The sequence below is a fragment of the Octopus bimaculoides genome, chromosome 14, assembly GCF_046866305.1.
Source record: "Octopus bimaculoides isolate indiv1 chromosome 14, ASM4686630v1, whole genome shotgun sequence".
In the NCBI taxonomy this organism is placed as follows: Eukaryota; Metazoa; Mollusca; class Cephalopoda; order Octopoda; family Octopodidae; genus Octopus; species Octopus bimaculoides.
In genome coordinates, this window is record NC_142941.1 from 60723034 (window position 1) to 60745533 (window position 22500).

The following is a 22500-nucleotide window of genomic DNA, read 5'->3' on the forward strand; positions in this document are numbered from 1 at the left end:
GACAATATCAGACAACAAAAACAACAACTAAAGGTTACAATATTACTATCTTGTACATAACATTTAACAGTATATTGAGAGAACAATAGCAATTCTGTATTTTGTACAGAGATTCTCTCCAGGCTATAGGCATCAGAACAGTGCAGGTATGTGAAGTGAAGTGAAATGATATGTCTAAACTTGGTGTCTAATCTTTATCGCAGAATTGGCTTGTCCAGAAACTTCCACACAATGCCATGGCACTCATACTGCCGATAGGATATGCTTTAAAATAAATGGGTCAATCACTTTGAAATCGATTCTAATAACCAAATATAAACCAAAATGTAATGCATAATTAATATTCAGGCAGTAGGAAGAGTGGGGTTCTGAATTTGATCAGTAATTTATAATTCAGAATCACCACTGAAACAAAAGATGAAATAAAACAATAACACCCTCACTGTTACTGTGGTAGCTTGATATGAAGCAACAGTTAGTAATCAGTTAAGGGTTTATATGAAGTGTGCATCAGGCCACGCACCATACAACACAAACCAGCCCAAAAAGTGTTGTGGGGAGGGGTAGAATTAAGCAATAATACACCTTAAAGGAGTTGAAGTGTATGGTTTAGTAATTAAGGTGTTAGACTCATGATCATAAGAGTGTGGTTTCAATTCCTGGACCGGGTGATGTATTGTGTTCTTGAGCAAAACACTTCATTTCACGTTACTCCAATCCACTCAGCTGGCAAAAATAAGTAATTCTGCGATGGACCAGTTTCCCGTCCAGATGGGGTATACATACACCATGCAAACCAGCCCCATGAGTTTCTTACTCAGGAAGGACACCCCAAAGAAACCCTTATGAGTTTCATAGTTTGTAATAGCAAGTACTTCCTAATACATGATAACAGTTCACAAAGTAGATTGAACAGGTACGTGTGTGTGGGACATTTGGGAGGTATATGCCTTGGTCACTGGTGACAGACAGTGTACAGCTAAGATCAGGGAAAGAAATCTGATTAGAAATTTATTTAGAAATGTCTCCAAATCACATACAAGGAAATGGAGGAGAAGAATCCTTTCTTATGATATGATTAACCAAAAACCAATGATATGAACCAAAATGTGACACACAATGAAGAACATTCAGACACTGTATAACAAAAACAAAATGTGGAGGCTGAATCTCATCAAGAACTTATAATTTAGAATAACCACAAACATTAAAAAAAAAAAAATCATTTTCAAGATTCTAGTAGCTAAATATGAACCAAGTTCGAATACAAAGTTAAGAATAATTAAAAACGTAATCAAGGAGATTCAGATAATATGAAACTGCCACCAAAAGTACAACAGTTAAATTTGGTCAGGATTATTTTCGAAAACTTACATTTATTGTAACTTTTAGAATTGCCATCAAAAAGAGACAGAAAAGCAGGATTCCATTACAGCGTTTCTCTTTTCCTAATTTTAAATGCTAACTAATATGGATCGACCGTTTCTTTCTATCTACAACAACTAGACGACGATGATGGTGATGATGATGATGATGATGATGATGATGATGATGATGATGATGATGATGATGATGATGATGATGATGATATACATCACAAGGTCACGGTAACCTAGACACACACGCAAACACAGAGATGTCACTATGGACTTTGGATGATTCATATCTCAAAGACCAGGGATAAATAAAAATGTTTTCATAAGAAATATAGATATATTCGTAACAAATGGGTGTGGATGGGATTTATCGCTGTGTCACTTTAATCTCTCTAACACACACATACACTGGTATGTGCATGTGTCTATAAATGCACAAATACACACATTCATGTGTGTGTGTGTGTATTTATATATATATATATATATATATATATATATATACATGTATATGTATATATGTCCAACCCATGCTGGCATGGAAAATGGATGCTAAACAATGATGTTAATGATGATATATATATATATATATATATATATATATATATACATACATACATGTATATTTCTATATGTATATATATATGCACACACACACACATATATACATGTCTATATATGCACTCACACACACATATATATGCATGTGTGTGTGTGTGTGTGTGTGGGAGGGTATGTGTTGAATATCATCAGAACACACACACATGCACAAACAAACATCCACACAAACGCAGACATGCATAGACACACATGCATTCACACAGAAAATAGTTTATTCAGAGAAAAAAGAGAGAGAGAGATCTGACATGAAGTTGTGCTTGAAGCAGGAGTTGTATGTTGGATTAGCTACAGTTGCCATCGGCTAATTAAGTACGTGTTACGGTCAGTTGTTGTGTGGCGTTGTATTAGTCTCAGCATGACTAGCTGACCACTTAAGGAATGCAAAGACACAGCTGCATATTAGAGACAGCGAACTGGTCATTTTAGGACTGATAAAATTTCCTTAGGTGATCCTTTTTATCCGTCTGTTTTCAGATATATGTTGCACTCTCTCTCTCTCTCTCCTCTTCCTCCCTCCCTTGCCTTGCTCTCTGTCCTGCCTCCTTGACCAGGCATTATCTATCAATGGAAAATTAACCCACTGAAAATAATTCTGCAGTTTTGATTACTCTTCTGGCCATTTGACTTCACCTATACAAGGAGTAAAATTTTACAATATCTCTTAACAGTTAAGTGATGTACGATATTCGAGAGTCGAATATCTTGACCACAGATAAGAACCAAGTGCTGGGAACAGGATATGAACTATTGACCACCCAATTGATTGTCCATTGCCTGACTCACTGTTCATGCTTACTGCTGCTAGCCTGTGTGTATGAAAATCTCTCTATGTAGTTGCTTGGCCTGCTAGAAATATCAGCCAAAATCCTTCCCTTAGATAAGGGAAGCACACATCTATCAACATGGCCTTAGATATATAAAGACGAGATGGTCATGGTTGGAACACATTTTAATCAAAGGTCTGCACAATCAGTACTAACCTCAGGGGTGTCGATAAATTATGTACCAGTTACATATTGGGGTTGATGTAATCGACTGGCCCCGCCTCCCCTAAAATTTTGGGCCTTGTGCCTAGAGTAGAAAAGAACATTATCTGCTTGTCACGACATGTGATAAGTTTGGGTGTTACACTTTTTGTTTCATCTACCTATGTGCCTGTCAGTCTGTCTGTCTGTCCATGTACGCACAGAAATGTATTTGTAACCAGTTTGTCATTTTTAGTTTCCAATCTGAAATTGTTCTTTACAACTACAGGTTATAGTGTGCGCATGTCTATGTGTATTCACTTGAATATTCATATGCACGTGTAGGTATGAGCAAGTGGTTAGGAAGTTTGCTTAGTAATCACAAAGTCTTCAAGTTCAATCCTACTACATGACACCTTGGGCAAATATCTTTTACAATTGCTTTGATTTAAACTGAACCCCTTATGAGTGAAACTGGGTAGAGTGAAGAGAGTGGTGAAGTCCAGCAACATGGACTATACCTACAATTTAAAGAGCCAGCCTTGTTACATAGTACCTCGTGCTGATTGTGCCTGATGATTATGCTAAGGGTATCAATGTATGTTGCATAATAACCCATAATAATTCAAAGAGTAAGAGGTTAGTCCATTGATTGAACAACTGGAACAACCATCCTTAAAACCAACAGAGGATCTATTTACATTTTTTGACCGAGACCTTTGGAAATGTGCTGTGCGTGAGAAGACCCGGCAAGCCAAGTAAGATCGTTGCCAGTGCCCCTGGACTGGCTTTTGTGCGGGTGGCACATGAGATGCACCATTTTGAGCGTGGCCGTTGCCAGTACCGCCTGACTGGCTCCCGTAGGATTTTCGAGCGAGATCGTTGCCAGTGCCCCTGGACTGGCTTGTGCAGGTGGCACATAAAAGACACCATTTCGAGCGTGGCTGTTTTTGTGCGGGTGACATGTAAAAGCACCCACTACACTCTCTGAGTGGTTGGCGTTAGGAAGGGCATCCAGCTGTAGAAACTCTGCCAAATTAGATTGGAGCCTGGTGTTGCCATCCGGTTTCACCAGTCCTCAGTCAAATCGTCCAACCCATGCTAGCATGGAAAGCGGACGTTAAACGATGATGATGATGATGATGATATATATATATATATATATATATATGGATAGTTATAGTTGCCCAGGGGCTTCACATGGCAAGGGACCCAATTCTGATTTATGTATACTTTACCTTTCTGTCAATAAATAAACCCTATAGGGCCCAGTACACTAATTTGCTTGGGGACCTACAATACTGCTAAGACGGCCCAGCATATACCTGTATGTATGTATACACACACCACATATACATACACATGCATATACACAAGTATATATACATACACACATGCGTATATATGTATATTTACTTTTGAATCAGTATACATATACATGTATGTACATTGTGTGTGTGTGTGTGTGTGTGTATATATGTGGTCTGATCAATAAGTATCCAGACTGTTGCCATAGTAACAAAGCTAAAGTATGCAGAGTGAGGTTGCTTGGCACAGACTGAACTACAACTCTGCTGTGCATACGCACTAAGTTTTAACATTCTAGCTCTCATCCACTGTTTACAGCAGTGCTTGGAAGGAAGGCGTGTAGTGTGTGATCATTGCATTGACCATGACAGAGAGAGTTGAGCAGAGAATCTGCATCAAATTTTGCTAAAAGCTTGGTGACACCTGCTCAGAATCGTACACAAAGTTTTCAAAAGTTTCCAGTTTTCATTGTTCTTGATACAATCAAGGTGACCATGTGCAACTGAAACCTGAGTGTCTTTTGGGTCAGCTGAAAGCAGTTTTGGCACAAACTCAGCAGACAGATGTCTTACCAAGCATCTTCACTCTGTGTGTTTTGGCTTCATTACTATTGCAACAGTCCGGATACTTACTGATCAGACCTTGTATATAGATAGACACACGACACATACACACATATATATACATACATGCTTTCCATATATATAAATGTGTGTATATATATATATATATATATATACACACACACACATATATATAATCACACACACGCATACACACATGCCCCACCCCCCCACTTATAATACACTGTTGTTTTGGAGATAAGAAACTGTGATGGAGGTGTGTAGCAATGTTAGGAAAATGCAACAGAAAAGGTGGAAAAGGCAGTAGAGTGACTCACCTGAAGATGCTGGCCGGAACTTAGAGGCCTGGGGCTGTAAACCTGGACAGGTAAAAATACAACATTTAGAGGGTACAACATATATGCTTGCATCACCCTTTCTTAAACTTTTACCTTTACTTGGTACCATGGCAGGAAGAGAGGGCGGGAGTGGGGAAGCTTCAGCTGGTGGTGGCTGTAGTAGTGGGGTTGGGGTGAGGGTGGGGGTTTGTTGCCATCAGGATTAAGGGCCTTGGGTCATCAGGATCTTCTACAGGTGAGCAGTGACCATGATGAAATGACGGAGATGGTGATAATAAAGATGACCGTAGTAGCAGCAGCAGCAGTTTAACCCCAGGTTAGCTCAAATCAAGTAGACCTCTGATCAAAGGCTTTCAAGCACTGACAATCCCTTTTTTATTTTTATATCTTATATATATAGGACCACTTTGTTGAATGTAATCCCTTGCTTTTTATTTTATTTTTTAAAAATTTATTTTTTATTTTAAAATAACCGGGTATGATTTGAGGTAGATTGAATTGCATTTTCTAGCAGGTCGAGTAAATCACATAATGCAGTGATTCTTGTCCAGGAGTAAAAATTTACATGACAGGGGTGGTGGTAAATAACGATATTTAATTCCTGGAAATTAAATCATGTTAATTCCACAATTCTGTGGGGCCAAACCTTATTAAAAAAAAAGTTGTTCCCATCATATTTTTTTCGATATCGTTATGGTGGCTTTGCATCATTTTTATGGAGAAAAAGGGAATTTGCTTCAGCAGGAAAAAGGAGTAACTGACAGAAGAAGACTTGAGAATCATTGATGTGGAGGCATCTCTAATGGCAAGGGTTGTTAGCGGAAGGTCTAACACCATTGGTAACGACAGGGTGTGTCAATGAGATAGGAAGGATTGATTAAGGCTGGGAAGAGATGAAGGTAGGAGGAAGGTGAAGAGAAGGAGAAGAGAAGGAGAGACAGTAGTGGTGGTGGTTGTAGGATCACTGGCAGGGTCAGTAATGCCGGACAGTGATGGAAGTTAAGATCTCTGCTCAGTAAAACGAGTAGAAGTGAAGTGTGAAGGGGTCAGTGGGAACAAGAAGGATCGATGATGGGTGAGGGTGGAATACAAGCAAGCTGGTGATGGAGGAAGATCATGAGCAGTGTGTGATAGTGCATACTGTGTTCGATAGTGATGATGAAGACAATGATAATGATGGTGATGGTGGTGACAGAGGTGAGATTATGAGCAGCATGTGGCAGTGCATACTGCATTGGAGATGATGGTGATGGTGATGGTATTGAAGGTAATGAGGTGAGCTTGTGGGCAAAGTGAGCTTGTGGGCAAAGTGAGCTTGTGGGCAAAGTGAGCTTGTGGGCAAAGTGAGCTTTTGTATCAAACTAAGAGGACTGATCAGTTGTCATGGAGATTGAGGAAGAGGAATAGTGACAGGAGAGAGAATGAAAGTGAATAAATGATGATGACAATGATGGTTAGTAGAGGCAGCGGGAGGGGGGACAACAAGAGTGGGGGAGGAGTGAGAAAGGAGGAGAAGGAAGAGGAGTTAGGCAGAGAGGGGTGTGTGTGAAGGCATACAATGGAGAGGGGGCAGTGGTATGGATCATAATGTAAAAGGGACAAGGAGGTTAATGGTGTGTGTGGTAGTGGTGGGTTGGTTTTGGGGAAGGTCTGGAGGCATTGGGGGTGAGGTGGTTTGAAGTGGGCAGGAGGGAGGTGGGTGTTGCAATGACAACATAAACAGCAACAACAACAACAACACAAATAACAAACATGCTAAATGTTACTGCAGTAGTCATGGTGGTAGTGGTGGTTGTGGAGGTTGTGGCAGTGGTGGTGGTGATGTTGGTTATGGTGGTAATGATTGTAGTATTTGTGGTGGTGGTGGTGGTGGTAGTTATGGTGCTCGTGGTATGGGGTGTGGTAGTGTAGGTTGTAGAGGTTGTGGTGATTGGTTGTGAAGGTAGAAGTAGTGGTAGTAGTAGCAGCAGCAGTAGTGGTGGTAGTAGTAGCAGAGGTAGTTATGGAAGAAACTCGTGGTGGTTCAATCAAATGATCTGGTTTGCTGTTGTTTAACCCCAGGTTAGTCCTGACCAAGTAAACCACCTATGATCAGAGACATTCCATCCAAAACATGACCATCTTCCTTTTTTTAAAGATGGTAGATTGTGACTTAAATGATCATCGTAGCTAAAACTTCATGAGTTGAACATCTTTCCACTGATCTGGGCAAGAACCTTGAGGGGCGTTCCTCATTAAAAGACCCCCCCCCCCCAAGTCCTCAATGGCAGAACAGGTAAATGATAGACCTATGAACCCAACAGCCAATCTGATGGATGAGGGCAATGCTAGACAAACTGGTTCTGACAGTGCAGCTCAAGCAATACCTGAGCCGATGGCAGTCTGTCAGTTTTGTTGCTGGAACCTGCACGTCACATTTCACATGTGCTGCAGAGGAAGTCTTCGAAACATCAGTGCATGAGTCACTTCCTAGCAAGTCAGGAACCACTCTCTGAACTACTCTAATTAAGACTAAATTACCAGCATTCCTTCACCAAAGAAAGAAATCCTTAGAAACGAGAAGGAGTCAATGACATATATACATGTGTGTATAAGTAGTTAATTAAAACTTGAGTCTATGCCTTGTAGTATGCTGATTAAGGCATGTTCAGTTTACAGTTACCTGATGTCATTCACAGTATTGATACAAAACCATGAAGCCTATAGGCAAATAACAACATGCTATATAATCAAACCAAGTGAAATCATGTGTATTGAACAAAGGACCTTTTGAAAGTTGAAGGCACGTGGCTCAGTGGTTAGAGCATCAGGCTCACAATCATGAGCTAGTGAATTGGATTCCTGGACCAGAATGTATGTTGTGTTCTTGAGCAAGACATTTTATTTCACATTGCTCCAGTTCACTCAGCTGTAGAAATGTGCTGTGATGTTACTGGTGCTGAACTGTATTAGCCTTTGCCTTTCCTTTGGATAACATCGGTGGCATGATGGGAGGGTGGGTGCATGGGCAACTGCTGGTCTTCCATAAACAATCTTACCTAGACTTGCGCCTCAGAGGGTAACTTTCTAGGTGCAATCCCGTGGTCATTCATGACCAAATGGGGTCTTTATCCTTTTTTTTTTTAACCTTTTGAAAAGTCACCTGACAAGACACATCTGCACCAAAAGATGCACCATAAACAAATTGTTTAGTAATCTCACCTGTGAGGGATCACTGCAAGATGGGTCGAAACAATCATTGTGATTAATAAAGAGCCTCATGAATTCGATTTTCTGTTTGTCTCATTTGTTATATACAAATGTATATCTCTCTTGCCAGCATGAATTTAAAAATCGCTATGCCAATCACATACCCTCCCTCCGACACAGGGATAAAAGTAAAGCTACTAAATTGGTTAACTACGTATAGACTTTGAAAGATAATGACACACCACATGTGATTAAATGCAAAGTAATTGAGAAATGCATACTTTATGTGAGTGGATCAAATAAATGTAGGCTTTGTTTAGCTGAAAGAGCGTAGATCCTACTCAGATCTAAGATCCCTAATTCTCTATTGAACTCTAGGTCAGAAATTTTCAGTGGTTGCAAGCATATGTATAAATACATTTTGAAGAATTGGAAAATTCCGTCTATTCCTGACTAACTCGATATCTTTCCAGCCTTATTATTTAAGGTCAAAGGAGGAGAATTCTTTTACCTTTTTTTTTTTTTTAAATTTTAGTTGTTTTTTTTTATTTTGTTTTCTGTTTTTTATTTATTGCATTTTCTATATGCTGCCTTCTCAGTGTTTTTTTTTCATTTCTTCTATTATTCAATTTTTTAAAGTTCATTATGATATGTGGTTTGTGTCTGAAGAATATGTTTGAGTATTTCTCAACATATTAAACTATTAGTAGCACTTAAATACATGTACTATGCCCTTTAAATAAATAATATTTATCTCTCACCAGACGGAGTATTTTTTTACTGAATTTTCTATCACGGAACAGTAAATTATATATATATATATATATATATATATATATGATATTGATCAAGTCTTGTAGAATGCTGTGTCCATTTTCATCTCAATCAGATTCATCTTTTCTTTCCTATTTCATTTATTTTTCTTGATGTTGAAATCAAAGTCTCATATCATATGTACAATTTTAATGGTTGGTATAGTTTGCCATATCATATTGATTCATATCGATCAGTGGAGAATATAAATCAAGTCATTGTTAATTGATACCCTGCAGTTTTGTTTTTATCATGGACTGATTTTACAATTCTCTGTAGATGCATTCTTCTTAAAATAATATGTGTGTGTGTGTGTGTGTGTGTGTGAGCAAAAAGATGGTGAAGTCACTGACTGATATTGTAAACTAGTTATCCAGTAATTAGATAACCGAAGTGAATATTTTTGTAGGAAAGGTTGTATTAAATAGTATGTTGGACATAATATGCATGATGCCATCAAATGAGTGTGTGTATATATGTATATATATGTGCATGTGTGTGTGTGTACATACAAAAGACATACATCACGCAGTGATATATGACAATACAGCTTCATAGCATTCCAAGATCTCAGAGAATGCAACAATATAACCATAAAAATATACACATACATACACACACACACACACACACACACACACACACGATATAAGTACACCATGTGACAATACTGCAAATATTTGATTAAACAACATACTACAATGACGATGATGACGACAACGATACACAACATACAGCAAATGTCATCCTCGAGAACAAACAACATATTTAGGGTAAGATGAAAGCAAAAACAGCTACTTTGATCATGGCAAAAAAAAACAACAACAAAAAACAAAACAAAAAACAAAGAACCAGTGGCAACAACAACAACAACAACAGCAACAACAACAACAACAGCAACAACAAAACAACGGCATAAGGTATAACAAGTAACAACAGCGAAAGAAACAATGATAACAATTACAACAACAAAATTCTAAAACCTATTTGGAAAAGTGCAAATGAAGAATAAAATAAAATTAAAAAAAATAAAAAAGGAAAAAGGTTAAAAAAAAAAAAAAAGAAAGCCACCCACCTGGCATGAGGCCAAAATTGTCCTGAGGTGGGTGTTGTACAGTTTGTGAGCCTTCCCCGGCCCCGCTGCCATTGAGCTGGCTGTCGTGGCCGTATTCATCTTTCACTAGTCTGCTGGGAGCTGGAAAACAGTATAAGAACACAGTGTCATTCATTCTAGAGTCGTCGTGTTGTGGTCAGGTCGTGTCGTGTCGCATGTCATGTGAATGGGAGTTTTGGGCAGTGCCAGCAGGCTGCAGCGGTGGTGTTGCATTCCTTACTTTGGTTCGTTTTCTACCCCTTACGTTAATTTAACCCTTTTGCACATTTCAATTGCTCTGTCAAATTCAATAGCTATTTATTCACATTGCCACAGATTAATCGTGCATTATCTCAAGGCTTTGAGATTGCAATGATGTGATTCTTTTTTTTATAGAATCACATTGTAGGACAGTTCTAGCTGATTTGAGCATAAAACAGGTAGAATATTTGGGCTGGATATAACCAGTTTAAATGTTAATGGGTTAACCCATGGGGCTGGGTTCAAGTGTGGAGGCTGTTGCAAGTTTTAAAGATTGTTAGAGAGAAGAGGAGAGGAAGGAGAGAGAGAGAGAGAGAGAGAGAGAGAGAGAGAGAGAGAAAGACTTCCCAGCCAGTTTCTTAGTGAACACAACTTGTAAAGGAACGTGACCTAGTGTTTAGGGTGTTGCGCTCATGATTGCGAGATTGTGGTTTCAATTCTCAAACCAGTTATGTGTTGTGTTCTTGAGCAAAAGACTTCGTTTCATGTGGCTCCAGTCCGCTCAGCTGCAAATGGGTCACTTCATAATGGATTGGTTATTCAAGGGTGAATGCCATGTTTTGTATTCAGCAATTGAAAGGGTGAATTGTATAACTCATACTGGTTGGGACTGGCTGTTCAATCACTTCGAAGGTTGATTGATTGATTGATTGGTCGATAACTTATAGTTATAAGACCTCTGTTAGTCAATGTTGATTGCACATCTGCACATGCATGCGCAGATCTGGGCAAGGGTAATTTGGAGGAAGACTAGCAATTGTTCACACATGCAAATCCTTACCAAAACTCTTGAAGCTGATCTATCCAAGGGAGAGGCTGCCAATTTGGGATGATCCAGCTTGGCATATGTGTCATCGCGTGCATTGCTGTCAGAATGCAATGGCAAGTCTTGCCCGCCCCTGTGGCCCTGTTACTGCTCCACCAATCCACCGCCCTGGATTGCTATGTTCCTTTTTATTCACACCCACCCTCCCAAGAATGAAAGGCAAACTTGACCTCAGTAAGATTGGAACTTGGAGCAAAAAGAGTCAGAACAAAATCTACAAAGGTATTCTAGCCAAGTCTAACAATTCTGCCAAATATGCTGCCAGTTGGCAGTTGGGTTTAATGATCTGAGTTTGAGTTCTTTGGTTCATTTGTCTGCTGTGTAAGCTATTCACAGTTATGGCCATGCTGGAGCACTGCATAGGTTCAAAAGCAAAAAATACAATTTACTATTAAACATTTATTCACAGCATGCATTGAAGGGAGGAAGAGGCACAATAAAAACAACAACAATAACAAAAAACAACAACAACGAACATGATAAGGGTGATGTAATATTAAAATGTTTCAGCAGATGGATAAGTGTCTTTAGGGAAGGAGGGCTAGAAAGAGGGGTTACCTTACCCTGCAATCAAATGCCTAAAAATAGATTGCAGGAATTGAGGATTTTAGTTTAAGCAATATCAGGAATAGACAAATACCTTTTTGTTCTCAATTTAGATAAGTCCTGTAATTCACTTGGTGAGTTGGAACACCAGTGTGAACTTAGTCATCATGTAATGATGGTGATGATGATGACAATGATGATGATGATGATGATGATAATGATGGTGATGACAGTGATGATACAAAGTAGGTTGTGCTGGAATTGTCCGTCTTACAATGCTTCATTCTCTCAGGACTTTTAGGTGACTTGAACTCAGCAGCACAGTAAACTAACAAAGGAACACTTGTCAATTGTAATGCTCCCACTGCTGACAGTAATACACTGAGGCACCAGTGAGACAGTCGGTGGTAAAGCATCTTGGACCACGCAGTAACAGAGATAGAACATGAGCAATCTACCTTTCATAGGCCAGTAGCCTATCACGTCATGGAACTGTTGCAAACCTTAGTTTCTTTATTATGATGTATACAGTTAACCTACATGTGAGTGGACTGAGAGAATAGCTTGGCATTTGAGACATCAGCTAATTTATATAAGACATAGTAGCTCTGCTGGTAGGATATATGATGTGGATGGATGATCAGCAATTGGTGAAAAAAAAATGTCCTGTGCTGACAGTGGAAAGGAAAGACCCAAAAAAGACACACAAAATGGTAAGATAAAATCTCAGTATGATGAGTGTAGGAGCATAGGGACAGAGATTAGATGAGAAACAACTGAAATGAATGGTGGTATAGGAATTAACAAACCTGTCTGATCCATACCAACTTAGAGGAAAGGATCTTAACCCTTTTGTTAGAATGTTTTTTTATAGTGCCATGTAAAAAGCACACAGTACACTTTGTGGAGTGGTTGGCATTAAGAAGGGTATCCAGCCATAGAATCCAAGCCAAGACAGACTATGGTACCTGGTGTGGTCCCTGGCCTTGCCAATTCCTGTCAAGCAGTCCAACCCATGCCAGCATGGAAAACGGATGTTACATGTTGATGATGAGTTTTGTTGAGATACTCTGTCATCAACTTTTTAGCATTCAAATTATTCTGTCAAATTTAATGCTTATTTATTTACATTTGTTTTGAATTATCATAATTATGCAGTGTCCTGTAATTCCAAGATTTCAATGATGTGATTGTTTATTTTGGAAAGACACTGTAGGGTAGGTGTGAGAGGTCAGATCTTGTCTAGACTGCACATGAAACAGGTGGAGTATATGGGTTGATTTAAATTCTAAAGAGATAAGGCTTCACTGACTCCAACAAGACAGAAAAATATATTTGTCCATTTCAGAAATATTTTTCACTTTTGCTAATCCCACCACCACCACCACCACCCCTGGAAGCCACCACATGTTAAGAAAATCCTAAATCCCTGTTAGCTGGGATTAAGATTACTTATACTCTCTTTAACTTGCAGTACATATGTTGTTGGCATAGTTGGTCACACACATATTTTTAACGAACAAATATTCCAGCTACCTGGGTATGTAGATCAATACCTCTATGTACTCATTGTGCTTAATAACTGAGCATTCCATAGACATGAGTCTTGAACCCTCTAATGTTCAGGTTACTTTATCAAAAGTGATCCTTATTTATTCACATTTTAAAAAATTAATCTGGTATTATCTTGTAGCTTCAAGATTTGAAAGATGTAATTGTTTATTTCGAAAATGACGTTGCAGGGTAGTTTGTGAGATGCTGGTTCTAGCCAGTTTGAGCATAAAATGGATAAAATATTTGGGCTAGATACAACCGGTTTAAACACTAAAAAGTTAAAGTAATCTTGAGGCAACAACAGTACACACAAATGTATCATCATTATAACAGTCACCAGCCTCATTGTTCTAATGTCCACTTTTCCATGCTGGCATGAACTGGACAAAACTTAATTCGGACAAGACTTTTCTACAGCTGGATGTTCCTCCTGTTGTCATTCCTCACCTGTTTGCAACATATGGTAATATCCCCCCCCCCCACCTCAAGTATCTTGACAATGAACAGCTTAATGGCCAGAAATGTTTTTGTGCAGGATTGCAAATAAATGACACTGTTGATACAACAGTGACATTTGTTTACAATTAACACACTCGCATCAGGACAACAAGGAATACACTAATGCAAACTCACTCACTCATGCACACATGATGGGTTTTAGTTACTGTTTATTAAATTCCCCGTGCAAGATATTGGTCAAGTTGCAGTGATAGAAAACACCAGCCAAGTGTCCTTGCAGTGGAAATAAATCCTAAACCCATTGGTTCCAAACAAACTTGCTAACCACACAACCATTCTTGCATTTTATAATAAGTATGTAAGTATGTATCACTGTCATCATTTAGCAGCCATTTTTCAACATTTTCATGGGTTGGACATAGTTTCAATCTTCAGACTTCTGGGTTATGGGCCCAGCACACTTCCACTGTGGTATGTATATCTGTGTGCATGTGTATCTGTATATATCACACAACCATGCTTGTACCTATACACACACACACACACACACACACACACACACACATACAGTCACTTGCTTTCTTAATGTAACCCTCTGATACAGTATGAAAAGGCTGATCTTTTGAATTACAAGTAGTCTTGCCTGGAGGGCTTCCACAATTTGTGAGATGATAGATGCTCTTTCACATAATAGATAATGCAGTTGCCTGAATTGCAACAGTTAAGAGGTTTAACCCTTTATATTCAAACTATTCTGTCAAACATAATGCTTATTTATTCAGATTGTTATGAATTAATCAAGCATTATCTCTTATCTTTGAAATTTTGATGATGTGATTGTATATTTTTAATATGATATTGTAGAGCAGATATACGAGGTCAAATCTGGTCAGTTTGAGCATAAAACAGGTAATATATTTGGGTCAGATATGGTCAGTTTAAATGCTAAGGGGTTAAGGCCCCATGTGAAGATTTGGCCTTTTGTCATTCTTCTACCTCACTGAGTACTTGTAAATGGGTTGCATAATTCATATTATGTTCGAAATTTATATTTTAAAATTTTAACAGTTAATTCATATTTAATATCTTGATATTGCATTTAGTTTGCATGTATTTAAGCTCAGTTATATGAACATACACAAAGTCTGACACAAACATACACACGTACACAGACGCACACATACACACAATGAAACATTGATGAGCAGAGAAAACAAGCACAAATATTTCACTTACCTGTATGTTGTAATGATAGTCCTGTCAAGTCTGGAACAACAACAACAAAAAAAAAAAAGAAAGAAAGAAAGAAAAAACATGTTAAAGGTACACATCCAAGGGCTCTGCAATTGTAAATAAATAAAACATGTTCAATCAAATGGAGAAAAATGCAAGTACATGTGCAATGGTGGTAATTCTCTCACTGTATTTGACATAGGAAAGAGACAGAGATTAAGTGTTAAACTACCAACCAGAGAGCATTTCTGTTGTAGCCACTGAGTTTATCAAGGTGTGTTGTTGCTGAAGAACCATTAGCAAATTTTTTTTTTCCAGTTATATATATATATATATATATGAGTGGCTGTGTGGTAAGTAGCCTGCTTACCAACCACATAGTTCCGGGTTCAGTCCCACTGTGTGGCACCTTGGGCAAGTGTCTTCTACTATAGCCTCGGGCCGACCAAAGCCTTGTGAGTGGATTTGGTAGACGGAAACTGAAAGAAGCCGGTTGTATATATATATATATATATATATATATATGTATGTGTGTTTGTGTTTGTCCTCCTAGCATTGCTTGGCAACCGATGCTGGTGTGTTTATGTCCCCCGTAACTTAGCGGTTCGGCAAAAAGAGACCGATAGAATAAGTACTAGGCTTACAAAGAATAAGTCCCGGGGTCGATTTGCTCGACTAAAGGCGGTGCTCCAGCATGGCCGCAGTCAAATGACTGAAACAAGTAAAAGAGTAAAAGAGTATATATATATATATATATATATATATATATATAACAATAATAAGGGTAAAATCATAAATGATTTTTACCAAGTGGTCAGTGCGGAAATAAAACCTCGTAGGTAAATTGATATGAATATTTTATAATTATATATTCATAATTATAACAAGGGCTTGGCTTGTGCCTCACCACGCACTGGAAAATAGACGTCAAAAGACAGTATTGCCACCATAAATTCTCTGAGAAAAACAAACTACATATTTAATGAGTGAATGAATAAGTGAATGAGTGAAGGAATGAGTGAGTGAGTGAATGAGAGAGTGAATGAATGAGTGAATGAATGAGCGAATAAATGAATGAATGAGTGAATGAATGAATGAGTGAATGAATGAATGAGTGAATGAATGAGAGAATGAATGAATGAGTGAACGAATGAATGAGTGAATGAAAGAAGGAATAAGTGAATGAGCAAATGAATGAATGAGTAAATGAATGAATGAGTGAATGAATGAGTGAGTGAATGAATGTATGTGTGTGTGTATATATATATATATATATATATGTGTGTGTGTGTGTGTGTGTGTGTGTGTGTGTGTGTGTGTTACCCTCTCTTTGTCTCTTCTACCACTATAATAATAGCTTATGGTTCTCTCTGGACTGTCCAACATACCTATTTCCCCTCTTTGTCACTCATCACAGTACATCACCTCTTTCATACCACACTAAACATTTCTCTTTTTTTTTTTTTACTCGGCCCTTGATTGACATCAAAGAATCACTGATATACAAATGTTGAAACTGAATATCAACTAAATGGAACTCACAGGAAACTCATGGACCTTTAGCAATTTACTCTTACACTGATATTAGACACAGATAATAGCAGTAACAGAAACAACAACAGTTTTGTATTTTTGCACAAGGCCTATAATTTTCAGAAGATTTTAGGTTGTAAGTACCATTGATCCCAGTACTTGAGTTGTACTTTATTTTATTAACCCTTAGAAGGACAAAAGGCCCTTCACAGAATCATTATCATGCTGAGCAAAATACTAAGTAGCATTTCATCTGTCGATACATTCTGAGTTCAACTTTGCATTCCATCCTTTCAGGGTTGGTAAAATAAGTACCAGTTGAGCACTGGGGTTGATGCGATTGAATTACACCACCCCAAATTTGCTGGCCCTGTGCCAAAATTTGAAACCAATATTCATAAGAAGAGTATACATATTTTTTTATTGCTAATCAAAGAGGGAAGGGCAATACTCATGACTTGTAATTTTTTTAGGGTCTCTGAGGTTTGTGAGAGGAAGGAAGGAAGTTCTCTTCAAACCAGAGACCCACCTTGAATGCTTGCAACAGAATGACATCTGCTGAAGGCATCCAAAGAACAGATGTTCAGCCAGATGATGCCTGATGTCTACAATACAAATTATTGTATATTAATTGTTAAAGGCAATAGATTAAAATTTTTTTTTCCCTTGTCTACTTTCTCCTCACACGTGCAGGCACCCGAGCCATAGCTTTACTTGGTCTATGTCTTCTGTAAGACAGCATAGCAAATAATGAATACAAACAATGAATCAAATGATGATAACAACAACAACAACAATAATAATGGTTTCAGATTTGACACGATGCCAGTAATTTCAGGGGAGGGAGTAAGTCGATTACATCGACCCCAATGTTCAACTTGTACTTGACAGACAAAATGCTGATAAGCATTTTGCCCAGCAAACAACAACAATAATAACTGAAAAGGTAATATGAGAGAGAGAGAGCGAGAGAGAGAGAGAGAGAGAGAGAGAGAGAGAGAGAGAGAGAGAGAGAGAGGGAGATGGAGGGAGAGAGAGAGAGAGAGAGAGGGAGAGGGAGAGAGAGAGAGAGAGAGGGAGAGGGAGAGAGAGAGAGAGAGAGAGAGAGAGAGAGAGAAGCCAATGTTACTTACCTATTCCGGGTGACACAACTCGTTCGTAATGATATGGGTTCACACACACACTGTCTGCTTTCAGATCAAATGCATACTGGCAGAACTTGGCATGTTTCAGTTCATTCTTATGTAAATCGGGCCAGCGCCATATTCTGGCATAAATTACATGTGGGAAGCCTTTGCGACCAGCAACCTAGGATTACAAAAGACGATATCATTGGACAAAAGAGCAGAACTGTGGATGGGTTCATGAATCATGTCTTGTTTAATGAAACTTTACAATATGAATGAGTGAATGACATAACACTTTATACAGTGGTGGATGCACGGGTGTTGCCCTAGTTGCCCAGGAACATCTCAATGTACTCCTTCCCCAGCATACATAACCGTACCTGATATGTGTCTTATGTTATTTAATGACTGTGTTACCTTTGAGAAACATTTTTTTAATTACCTAAATGAAAAGTCTCCTAGAAGGATGAAAAGAATGTTCAATTTTTATTCACCTGTAAGGTAAATGCAACAAGTGGATGACAATAAAACCATAGTAACACAAAACATCATATAACTCTATATTTCTGAGATGAGGAATTTATATTATGTACACTGCTTAAATTAATCAGACTGGTGTCCTTGCCTTAATGCTTTGCCTGGGATTGAACTCAGAACCAGCTGGTGGGATGATACTATGTTTGAGATGAACAAGGAGGGGTCCAACTGGAGAGATGCAGAGAAGACAAACCAGAGTTGAGAATAAAAGAAAGTTTGTTGATGGTCTAATGCAATTGATAGATTAATTATGTCAGATAAGAAAAATGTATATTAAAATGAAGACCTTCAACAAAGCTTGGTTAGAGATGCGTACTTTCATTGAAGACTCAGCTTATCATTGTATTTAATGTTGTGTAACATTTGCCAACAATAAGAAAAACAACGTAGAACAACAATTTATGAATAAAGACTCAATCTCTTTTCTGAAAAGTATCAAATTAGTAAAGGGTACAAGTGAGTGATCCTAGAATTGGGGATGAGAACAGAAAAGAGTTCAGGTAATTTTTGGAGCACTGAGTATGAGAAAGCTAAAGAAATAATCTGTGATTTTACAGATGAATTTATTTGATCAAAAATTGTTTTCCTCCTGAATGTATGAAAGTTATGAAACTTGTGATCAAAATTTTAATCAAGATAGTTGACAAGAGGTTCTAAATCACAGACAATTCTGTGCATTACTTGAAGAAGTTTACTATACTCATTTACATTTATTGCTAATTAATAACCTTTTAAAGGTGATTCTCTGAAGAGATTTACAACTCGCACAGAATCATCCTCATCACCATTTAATGTCTGTTTTTCATTCTGGTATGGTTTATACAGCTGCATGCCCTTCCTAACGCTAACCAATTTACAGAGTGTACTGGGTGCTTTTAACGTGGTACTGACACCAGTGAGGTTAACCAAGAAACTCATAATTCAAGACCCTACTCAAATGAGTGTGGGGGTAGTACTGAGGGAGGTGGCTTTGCTGGAGAGGAGATACATGGCTACCCTAGTGGGGGGAAAAGAAGGATGGTGGTGAAGACGTGTCTGGGTACGCCTTCAAGTCATAGGGATGTGATTGTAAGAGACATGGTGCAGAAGATTGAGCAGGGTGAGAGGGTTGGTAAGTAAGTTTGCAAGAGTGTGAAAGGAGTGTGACAGATGAACATAGAACAATTCTTACAAACTTTTAGTAGCCATGATAATAGCTATATCCTGGATTGGAAGATAACGATTGGCTGCAGAAATTGTATTTCATGGTACACATGTCAAGTCAGTTTAAAACTTGCTTAGCAAAGACCTTTATAGAAAAGGAAACGTGTCACTTCAGTTGTTAGACAAGTTTTTTATTTTTTTTATTATTACTCTTTTTTTTTCAACATTTATGGGAGATATTGAATGCTATAAAATGGCTTGTTTCTTTACCGCTCTAAAACTTTAAGAATAGAAGAAATTATAATATAAGTGTAACTATGGTTGTGAGGTTAAGAATCTTGCTTCCCAACCATGTGGTTTTGGGTTTAGTCCCACTGCGCAACACCCTGGGAAAGTGTCTTGGTAGACAAAACTGAAAGAGGTCCGTCTGCATATACATGTGGGTGTGTGTTTGCATGTGTTCTTGCTTTGACATCATGTGGTGTTTGTAAATGAGCATCACCACCATACAAGCGGTGTTGTCTGCTTCCGACCTTCCATAAAAACATGTCTGGCGTGGAAACAGGTAAAGGTTGGCAACAGGAAGGGCATCTGGCCATAGAAAATCTGCCTCAACAAATTCCAGTTGACCCACGCAAGCATGGAAAAGTGAATGTTAAAATGGTGATGTGATGGTTTGAATAAACATATAACACCTGATTAAGGAAATCAATACAGGCAGGAGAACAGTCCAGAAATTTGTAAGAATACCACAAAGAAGCAAATGATGGATGTTAAATGATGATGACAATGATGATGATCATGTAGAAAAATTATAGCAAGCAATCATAAGCACATAAAAGGAATTCAGTACAAGATTTACAGTTTCCCAAATATAAAGGTGATCCCCCACCTCACTCTAGTTCAGAAAAATCAGTAATCTGGAAATATATTGGGACCAAAGATTCCAGAAAACCAGTGTTGTATTCGTGTTGTACAAAGTTATCTGACCAAACCCCGCAATGTTGCAATAAAATAAAAGCCACAACTTTTAACTCAGACACTGAATTGATTTCTGATAAGATTTGAAAGTAAAAATAACACTAAGAAAGAAGTTACATGAATTCATGTCTCCTTGTCTATTTTTGTTTACAATAGATGATGCAGTTTCAATTGCCTCAGGTATCCAATTTTTATTTTTTATTTTAAAGCTGAAAGTGGCTCCCCATATTGAAATGGTTCCCAAGCCCCCGACCTAAACAAGAGATTACACGGTGGGGTGGGGGTGGGGGAGAAGAAATCGCAGAACTAATAAAATGAAATAAAATATAAAAAAATAGAATAAAATACAAACAGTCTTAAGCAAACTTGAGACTCACATGAAAAATTCTCTGGCTGAAGTAAAACCTGGCGGAATGATGGCTTATCCAAAAGAAAGGATTTAAATAGCTTAACAGAGAGAAAATAGTTATTATTCTGTGTACTGTGCACGCACCTCTAGCCTTCATTGCTGCCTTTATTTACTTGACTCACATGTCTGCTTTCTGTACACTCTTTGAACCTTTTCTGATGAGTTATAGTGCACCTGAGCACTATAGACAATAAGCACATTATTATTTCGTATGTGTATTTCGTGTGCAAGATTCTTGATATGGATACGTGTATTGAAAGAAATACAATTAAACCTTGGTAGAGGCATTATGCCGGTAATAAACACATGCACTGGTTCAGTCCTTTATTAATTTATATATAACGCCAGATCATACATTCAAAATAAATGGAAGTGGAGAGACAAGTTACTGAAGAGATTGCAAGAGTGCAATGAACTAATTTAACAAAAAACTATATAAATTAATAAAGGACTGAACCAGTGCGTGTGTTTATTACCGGCATAATGCCTCTCCCAAGGTTTAATCTCATTATTATTATTGCTATTATTCATTATTATTATAAAAGGAAAACTAATTAACAACGTATGGAATAAAGTGAAGTGGGGATAATTAACAAGTTATTAACTTCCACCATCTCACTAATGGCAAAAAAAAAAAAAGAAGAAAAAGAAGGAAAAAGCAACGTGAAAAACATTTTAAAGCAAAAACAGGTAGAGAGTAAATTTTTTTTAGAAAAATATACTTATTTCCATATAAGTTCTAACATGGAAATAGATATTAATTAACCCTTTGAATGTGGAAACCAGATATGTCTGCTCAAAATTTTATAAGCATTAACTGTGGAAAACAGTTTAGTACTGCAAGAAGTGGAGACACTTTCCCAGTGTCACTTCTTATGAAGGGCAATTTTTCACATTTTCTAAAGTTTATCATATTATTTCTTCAAATATCTCCTTAGAGAACAAGAATCAAAATACTTCTGGAAGCAGAAAAAACATCAATTCTACATATTGGTGGATAATTAACATCATTACAGGAATGATCATGAAATTTAATTTAGCAGCCAAAGGGTTAATGTACCTCTTTTACTCTTTTACTTGTTTCAGTCATTTGACTGTGGCCATGCTGGAGCACCGCCTTTAGTCGAACTAATCGACCCCAGGACTTATTCTTTGTAAGCCTAGTACTTATTCTATCGGTCTCTTTTGCCGAACCGCTAAGTTACAGGGACGTAAGCACACCAGCATCGGTTGTCAAGCGATGTTGGGGGGATAAATACAGACACACAAACATACACACACACACATATATATATATACATATATACGACGGGCTTCTTTTAGTTTCCCTCTACCAAATCCACTCATAAGGCTTTGGTTGGCCCGAGGCTATAGTAGAAGACACTTGCCCAAGATGCCATGCAGTGGGATTGAACCCGGAACCATGTGGTTGGTAAGCAAGTTACTTACCACACAGCCACTCCTGCGCCTATTTAAGTTTTTTGTTATTAAAGAAAACCACAAGGGAAGGGGCAAGGGAAGGTGTTAACAAGAAGTTATTCTGAGGTAGAAAACAAAAATCTTGACTTTTACTTATGTCATCAATCACAGGTATGAAAGACAAA

At 37.9% G+C, this 22500-nt stretch overlaps 1 protein-coding gene across 11 annotated transcripts in view; it reads right to left on the minus strand.

The window, feature by feature from the left end:
- Window positions 1–22500, minus strand: part of LOC106876392 (SMAD family member 4) — a 175643-nt gene that overhangs the window by 56490 nt on the left and 96653 nt on the right. For 6 of the 11 annotated variants that reach the window (XM_014924910.3, XM_014924909.3, XM_052972836.2 and 3 more), the window contains exons 4-7: window positions 17833–18007; window positions 15170–15199; window positions 10270–10389; window positions 5172–5213 (exon numbers count right to left, since the gene is read on the minus strand). In XM_014924910.3, coding sequence (XP_014780396.1) covers window positions 5172–5213; window positions 10270–10389; window positions 15170–15199; window positions 17833–18007 — 367 coding nt within the window. The remainder of the gene's footprint in view (window positions 1–5171; window positions 5214–10269; window positions 10390–15169; window positions 15200–17832; window positions 18008–22500) is intronic. The other 5 variants (XM_014924911.3, XM_014924917.3, XM_014924916.3 and 2 more) reach the window with 2 other exon arrangements.